The following is an 8,075-nucleotide window of genomic DNA, read 5'->3' as shown; positions in this document are numbered from 1 at the left end:
GCCTGGGGGAGGCAAGTGGTGGAGCCAGGCCCTCCCCAAGTGAGAGAGACCCCAAAATAGCTCCCTGGCCACAGGCCGGGGCAGCCACATTCCTGCCCAGGCTAGGATTAGAGACAGAAACACTTTGGGGGTTGGGGGGTGGAGCCATCTAGACAGCCAGCCAGGAGACATGTTAGTGTCTTTCTAGGGTGGCCGGTTCTCTGGGGAGGAAATCATGGCCTCCAGCAGCTGGCACTTCAAGGGCAGGGGCACCAGGCTACAAAGGCATGTCCACAAGATGAGGCACAGCTCAATTCCCAGCACCCTCCCCTCCTCCCAGAAGAGCATGCTTGGATAGCCCTGACACTTTAAAACAAGTTTCAGCACTTCTGAAAGACCTAGCAGGAAGGGGCCACCTCAGTCTCTTGACTCTGGGGGTCGGGGTTCTTCTTCCAGAGGACTCTGCTCAGAGCACAGCCCCCAGGCCCCATCCCCAACACATCCCAGGGAACAGAGATAACCCTGTGCCAGGATGGGGACGGACACAGACACACAGACATACACACACACCCCAGGGAACAGAGACGCTGTGCAAACAAAGACTTTAGTATAAATAAGAGGTCCAGGGGGGACAAGGAGGGCCCTGGGGGCTTCCATAATTTAACACTCTTCAAAAGCACAAACCATAGCGAGGGGTGGGGTGTGGGCTGGCAGGGGGACACCCCCCAGCCCCTCTCACCCAGGGGCACTGTGGAGTTGGGCTGTTGTGGGTGGAGTCTCTCCCAGGAGTGACCAGTCACATGCTGAGACAGGGATGTGGGTTAACACTGATGCTTCAGAGGACAGGTCATTGTACTTGGCAGTGGGCAGAGGCCAGGGCTGAGGCACACAGGCCTCTACAACCCCATGGCTGGGCCAGTCTAGGGGAATCCCCAGCATTTGGACAGGGTGGGGCTTGCAGCAGTCCTTCCATCATGATTAGTCTTGTTAATACAGGGATCCTTGAGGTCAGCAGGGAGGATTATGGCTAGGAGGCTGGGGGCATGGGACATCCACAGCTTCACACCACAGTGCCACTGGGGGAGTTGCCTGGTTGGGAGGAGATGCCCTGGGGAGGATGAAAGGGAGGCTGGATTAGACAACACCTGGGCTTCTGCCAGTGCTGGGGTTGAGGGGGGCACCCGATGGGGGCCCCCTGGCTCCCAGTCCTAAAGCTGCCATCCTGGCTAGGAACAACAGCTCAGCAGCCTTCCCTGCCCCAGAGATCCTGGGCAGACAAGACAGGACAGTGGAGAAGGAGAGAGACTGGGGCCCACTTCCAGCTTAGGGATTGGTCCTACCTCTACCACTGACTTGCTGGGTGACCTGGGCCAACTTGCTTCCCCTGTCTGGGCCTCGGTCTCCTCGTCTGTAAACTAGGGAGACAGAGGGGTGTCTTTTAGCGTTCACACTCCCCAAGTCCTATCATCCTGCCTTCGCTGAGGCTGCTCTGACTTTTAAGGTTTCTGAACTCTTAACATTCCACAGCAAAGAATCTGAGGAACTGAAGGCAGTGTGGGGTCCCAGAAGCTGAGCCCACATGCTAAAGAACCAAGATAGACTAGTGCCAGGTTTTCATCTCACCAGCTAAGAGCACAACCACCACACAGCCCAACTGCAAGGCACAGTGACCAGGATCACACACCAAGCACAAGTGCAGGCCTGAGCCCCTGTGATTCCCATCTAGGCCTCTAGCTCAGAAATGGAACATCTAAGAGGCAGGCCAGATCAGTTCAATCTCATCCCAACAGTGTCAGCCCCAAAACAAAGTTTTGCCATTTAAAATGCAGATTTCCCATAAAAATAGGTTCTGCCTTGAGTATTAAGTGCTAAGGGTGGGCCAGATGGGCCATCAGAGGTTCTTCACCCGGGGCTGTGGGCCCCACCACTCTGTCTCCTACACCTGACCTCTCTGCTGACTGATGCCTGGCATCCGGGAGGCCCATGACTCAGAGGGGAGCAGGATGAGAGGGTCCTGCCCGGGGTGGGTGGACTCACCGCCTTGCCTGGTCGAGCCCAGGTGCAGATGAGGCCCTCCTGGCAGGCAGTGATGATACAGTCCTCCAAGAACAGCAGCACAGTCAGGCGTTCCTGAGCGATCTTCTTGCACACGAGCGGCTCCAGTAGTGGGACCTCATGAATTCGAGGGCACAGTGCTGTGCCCAGCACCTTGGCTGGGTCCAAGCGGCTACGGGGAGCAGGGCCACTGAGCTTGTCGTTGCTGCTATTGCCCCCACTGCCCCCACGGCTGATGTTCCCCAGGCTGTGGTAGCGCTTGTGTTCCTTTTCAGCCCCTCGGTCCCGCCGTTCCTGCAGGGTCAGCGTGGCAAAGCGGCCAATGCTGAATGGTGTGCCGGGCTCCATTGCTGCACTAGGCCCACCAGCTTTGCCACCACCAGCTGGGTGTGGAAGGCTATTGGAGCGCGACAGGGAGCGGGGCAGGGGGCCTGTGCCTGTCTCTCCTGCCCGAGAGCTACCAGAGGCTGGAGGGGTGGCCCCAGGTGTGCCTGGGAGGGTGCGGGTACGGGTCAGAGAGGGATGAGGGGAGAGCACGTCCTCTGTGAGGTCCCACAGGCAGAACTGTGTGTCCTGGCCAGCCGAGCCAAAGCGGTAGGTGATGGAACCAGCCTTGGGTAGTGGGGACAGTGGGACTCCTGTGTCTGAGTTGATGGCTTCAGGCTCTTCCTCCTCACCACTGGGATCCCCATCACCACTGGCCGATGTTGCCTCCTCTGCTCGCGTGGTGTAGGGATCGAAGGCCACAGCATTGACCCAGGACTTGTGGCCATGGCCTCGAGCCACTACACGACCCTCCGTGAAGGACCACACAGTAACCAGGTCATCTTCCCCTCCCGTCACCACATAGCGGCCATCAGGGCTCCAGCACACACACAGCAGACCCCCAAAGTAGCTCTTCATGAGGCCACGAAGAAGCATGCTGTCAAAGTGGAAGACACGCAGGCAGCCATCCTGGCTGACACAGGCTAGGTGTCGGCCATCGGGTGAGAATGCAAACTCGTTGAGGGGCCCCTCACCTACCGCCCACTTGGCCAGTGGATTGCGGGGTGCCTTGCTTTTAGCTGCATAGACAGCAAAGCCCTCACCCTGCTTCAACAGGCTATACTGGGGTGGGGTGGAGGCGCAGGGGTGGCTGACATTGTAGAGGTACAGGTGGCCACTGGCGTGAGATGCGAGGAACAGACTCTCTGACTCAGGCAGCCACTTCAGATATGTCACCTTGGTCTTGTCAATCAGCCGCTGGAAAGGGAATGACAGGTGGGTTTGGGGGTGGTGATTACTTCTAATGGACTGTGTCCTATATCCTGAACCCCAGCTCCCCCACTGACTGAGACAGACTGCAGGATATCACAGGGACACAGGGAAGAAAGTAGCCTGTGAGGACTCCATGGTGACTCCACATCCTGCCTATCAAAGGGTCATCCTCTAGCCACTCAGCTGTTGCTTAGTCTTCAATGTCAGCACACAGATCCCAGAACGTCAGTTTCCCCGAGAAAGGGTCCCTGGTACTAGTCCCAGCAGTTGGCGCAGCATCCAAAGGACACGGCCCGAGCAATGCCTTGCACAAAATGATGGCAGCCTCACCCTTTCGGCTGCACCTATCAAACCCCTCCAGGCATCTCTCCTTTTCCCAATCAAGTCTTGCTTCCAACAAAAGCTGCAGCTTCTTGCGCAAAGTATGCCCACCCCAACCACTCAGGTCCCACTGCCACCACCCACAATGTTTCCCTGTTGGCCTCAGACACTCATAGCTGTCTCTTCCTCAGTGGCCTGAGATTAGTAAATTTGAGATGAGTAAATTAGTAAAATTCTAGTTCTGCCCTGTAAGAAGCCCTACAGCTTGAGGCAGGCACTGTGATGACACAACTTCTCTCCTGGGACCAAGCTGCACCCCACTCAGGGATGAGAAAGTCACAGCCCTATGGTTCAGGGACAGAATGGTATGTGGGGGACACTTCTCTGGCTCCTACTGATGAGGAGGACAAGGTCCTTCTACAGCTTTCCAGGCCAACCCTGGTCAGCACCTCCTGCTCCTTCCCAGAATGCACCTTGTTTTCTCTCCCTCAACTGCTACCCTGGCCACAAAGTCAACAGCCATCCTACCCAGGGAAGTCTATCTAAGCTGCTCCTTATACTCTTGAGCTTCCTGCCTCAGCCTCCCAAACAGCAGCAATAACAGACCTGTGCTACAAGGCCCGAACCACTCTCTCTAGGAAATGTCCTTCCCTGGAGGCCGGCCTCCTTTAGGCTTCACTTGAGTGGCAACTCCTGGCTGATGGGGCTGCATGCAGGACACCTGATGAATCTGCAGTTTGTCTCCGGACTAACAGTGTGGCTAGGGCGGGCCTTCCATGTGCTGGCTGAGCCGTTGTGCTCCTGGACAGCAGCCTGCACAGGAGGGATCGCGGTTCTGTGAATGGGGGAGTGCATTCTTAATCCACTCAGCACTGGGCTTCTTCGCTCCCTCTGGTCATCTGCTCATTTGAGAACATTTGTGGCCTGCCTGCCCTGGACCAGAGACAGCACAACCAGAGCACAAAGGCCCTCCCTGCTGGCTTGCTAAGGTCATCTCCTGGCATTTCCTTTTAAGCCAAGTTAGTCCAACTGAGCAGTCCTTATGAATGAGTTTCTATAGTCCTGTGAGAAGGGGACACAGATCCTACTTTGCAAAAGAAAACTATTTGCTCAGACAACAGATCACTCTCCCCAAGGATAGTAAGTCAATGATACAGCAGGGACTAGACTCCAAAAGCCCAAAGAGCTCAGAATTTGAAGTCAGCAAGAACATCAAGAAAGTCCCAACTGCCTATGAGCCTCAGTCTTCCAATCTGTGAGATGGGTACTATATTTTCTTATCCATCCATGTAAAGCCTTCTTTCAGCATAGGGCTGGCACAGTAGAGGACCGGGACATTTTAATAATGACACTATCAGCATTACCCTCTCCCTCATCCTGCCCCTCTCAGGCCTATTCTGTCTGCAGGCAGCTTAGTGAGTGGGTGGGTAGATAAACAAGAAGGGAGCAGTGCATGTCCTCGATCACCTCTTCATTGAAGAGCTTGCTGGTGTCCTTCTTGATGAGGTCTAGGTACTGCACCTGGCCAGCAGAGAAGCCCACCAGCAAGGAAATGGTCTCTGTGGCCGCTGTAAACTGGTTGAAGTCATGGCAGGTGGGCTGAGTCCCCTTGTAGATCCGCTTGTCGATGGGCTTGTTGAGGTCAATGGACTTGAGCCATGGGAAAAGAGAGTTAGCGGGTTAGAGCAGGGAGAGGACGGAAGAGGAAGCTGAGGTCGGGGAAACCACCAAGGGGAAGCAGGGTTAACCTCGAGGGAAGTGGTTGGGTGGGCAGGTGGGGAGGGGCAGGCAACCACAGACTGGAGGGGGCTTGAACCTAGAAGGACAGCACATACATGCCTCACTTGCATGCCACCCAATAAAGACAACAGACCCTTGCAAGGTGTAATTTAGGGTTACTGCTGCTCACAGCCTCAGGGTTCAGAGTCTCTAAGAGCCTGGAGCTGATTCTCCTCCGGTCTCTCCAGCCACCACCACAGGACAACTCCACGGGACTTAGAACAAAATTCCAAGACCCAAGGACTCAAAAATTCTAACATCCTAGGTTTTCAATTTTTTTGTACATGTAGTATATACCTGTGTACATGTGTATGCATTACGCACGTGGGCGAGAGGTCAGAGGTCATTTGACACAGGTCTCTCACTGAACCTGGAGCTCACCAGTTCAGTTAGGCTGGCTGCCAGTGAGCCCTGAGGATCCTTCTGCCTCTGCTCCTTGAATTGGGGCTGCAGACATATACAGCTGCACCCTTCTACATGGGGTACCAGGAGCCAAACTCCTGTCCTCATGCTTTCAAAGCACGCATTTCATCCACAGAGCCGTCTCCAAAGCTTCATTTCTTCCCATTTGGAGTTCCTAAACTTCAAAACCTTAATCGTAGTTCAGACACTCCTCAATCATCACGATGGTCCCTCATTATTTTAGGTACACAATCACCCCAGGACTCTCAGGATCCCCACCTCTCTCTCCATCACCCTTACCCTTCTGGGACTCAATGGCTTTAGAGATGTCTGCCACACCTGGGGATGTCCCCTGCCAGGAACTCCATCAACTCAGAATTCCCATCATTCCTCCAAACTCCTTTCATTTCCTCCAAAGCCTCACTCTCTAGACAACGTATTCTTTAGGATCTCATTCACCTGTTGCTTTGTTCGCCGACCCCTAAGCTACACCACGAGTCCTCCCTGCCTTTTACCTGTAAGGCTCCTACCTTTATCACTTACAAATGCCTGACACAAGTCTCCAGACTCCCTCCAACACGCCAAGAATGCAGTATTTCTCCGTTCCCCATCTCCCCTGGGCCTGCATCCTCTTTGGATTCCCCATCGCCAGCACAATGTCTGCCCCTCGGAATCCGTAACCCCGCCCCCATCTCCTCTCATAAGCTCCAACCCGTCCAGAACGCTCACTCACCACCTCCACGACCCCACCCCCGACGCGAAGATTCGCCTGCAACCTCTCAGACTCCATTAGCTCCAGGAACCAGGCTCCCCTGGGATGCCCAACCTCGGATGCCTTCTGTCACTCCGGGGCCCCACGAAGCGGAGCACTCACCCGTTGGCTCCCGCGGCGGCAGCAGCCGGGGTAGAAGTAAAGCTCGCGGCCCAGGTTGAAGCAGACGCGGTCTCCTCCCGCACCCAGTCCCGAGGGCGTGGAGGGCGGCTCCCCGGCGCCATCGGGCTCGCCAAGGCGCACCAGGCTGAGGCGGACGGCGGGCAGCGCGGGCCCCGGTCCGGGGCCGGCGGGCGGCGGGGACGATGCGGGGCCCGCGGCGCCAGGCCCTGAGGCTGCGGCAGGTCCGGGCGGGGGCTGAGGGGGCTGCGGCGGCGCCGGGGTCTGGGCGGTGACTGGACCCGACCTGCGTGTCGCGTCGCCGGGAAGCAGCTTGTAGAAGCCCTCGCGAGTGCGAAACTGCGACTTGATCTCAGCGCAGTCGCCCATGGCGGCGCTGGAGCCCGCGCCGCCCTCCGCACCTCCCGCCGCCATCTTGGCCGCCCACCGGGGCCCCGCCGCAGCCCCACCGCCAGCCGCGGACCCCCCAGCCGGAAGTTGCGGACCTAGCGCCGGAAAGGGTAGGGTCGTCGTCCGGGTGAAGCCTCTACGATTGGCACCCGGAACCGAAGGTAGGCGGAGCCGGGACCGTTGCTGAGGTAACGGTTCTGGGGCTGTGGGCGGGGTGATTATATGGGCGTGGTCGACACGACTGACTCGGGCGGGTGGTTGGCTACAGGGCGTGGCCTCTAGGAACGCCCTAGGCCCTAACAACAGCGCCCTGGGAGCCGTTTGCCTAGCAACGTGTTGAACCTCAAGTGCTATTCAGAATCCTCGTGTTGTTACAGCTGACTCCAGGCGGGTTTTTTTTTTTTGCCTTTTTATTAATTAAAAAATTACTGCACTTATTTATTTTTTGTGTTTTTTGCGTAGACAAGCGCAATGTAGAGGCCAGAGGGAGTCAAGTCCCCTCCCACCATGTTGGTCCTAGGGATCGGAATCAGATCCTTGGCAGTAAATGCCTTTACCCGCTGAGCCATCTCGCTGACCTTTGTTTTGTCTCACACTTAGAGCCCAGGCTGTCCTCAAACGTGACCCAGTCCTTTTCGCCTCAGCCTCCAGAAGTGCTTGGCTTTCAGGCCTGAGACACCACACCCAGCTCCTTGTTTCATTTGAGGCTCAATGACTTACTTCTCGGCCCTTCATTGTCTACCTGGCAGCCTAAAGCCCTTCCCTTCCTCATTGCGGTCCCCTGCTGCTGGGGGGAGTGAAGTAACTCCCCCCCTCCACCTATCTGACTCGGCCCACCTTTTCTTGGATTTGTTTTCGTGAGAGTGGTCAGCTTTGTCAATTTGACACTACCTAGAATCACTTGGAAGACAGTCTCAATGAGGGACTGTCTATAGGGTAAAGGGGCCAAGGAAAGAACACTCTGCCTCTGACTTGACCCCCGGGTGGCAGAATCCCACCA

The 8,075-nt window shown here is 56.3% G+C and overlaps 1 protein-coding gene across 2 annotated transcripts; it reads right to left on the bottom strand.

Annotated features, from left to right (window-relative positions):
- Positions 1-564: 564 nt before the first annotated feature.
- On the bottom strand, positions 565-7,164 carry Dmwd (DM1 locus, WD repeat containing). 2 transcript variants are annotated; one of them, XM_038340421.1, is made up of 5 exons: positions 6,668-7,164; positions 5,080-5,262; positions 2,017-3,276; positions 1,320-1,394; positions 565-1,087 (listed from the first exon to the last, which is right to left on the bottom strand). In XM_038340421.1, the coding sequence occupies exons 1-5, from the start codon at positions 7,097-7,099 to the stop codon at positions 1,040-1,042; spliced, it is 1,998 nt and encodes a 665-aa protein (XP_038196349.1). In that variant the 5' UTR covers positions 7,100-7,164; the 3' UTR covers positions 565-1,039. The 2 variants fall into 2 exon arrangements, with proteins under 2 accessions (XP_038196349.1, XP_038196350.1); XM_038340422.1 differs by lacking the exon at positions 1,320-1,394.
- Between the last annotated feature and the right edge of the window lie 911 nt (positions 7,165-8,075).

Source organism: Arvicola amphibius, chromosome 8, assembly GCF_903992535.2.
Source record: "Arvicola amphibius chromosome 8, mArvAmp1.2, whole genome shotgun sequence".
NCBI lineage: Eukaryota > Metazoa > Chordata > Mammalia > Rodentia > Cricetidae > Arvicola > Arvicola amphibius.
The sequence above is the reverse complement of the archived record's forward strand: the minus strand, read 5'-3'. Positions and strand labels throughout refer to the sequence as shown.

Coding starts and splice junctions, on each gene's coding strand:
- Dmwd (XM_038340421.1), bottom strand. CDS start 7,099: ATGGCGGCGGGAGGTGCGGAGGGCGGCGCGGGCTCCAGCGCCGCCATG. Junction 1,395..2,016: donor GGGCTCGACCAGGCAAGGCG/GTGAGTCCACCC, acceptor CTGTCTCCCTAG/TTTACAGACGAGGAGACCGA. Junction 1,088..1,319: donor CCAGCAAGTCAGTGGTAGAG/GTAGGACCAATC, acceptor CATCCTCCCCAG/GGCATCTCCTCCCAACCAGG.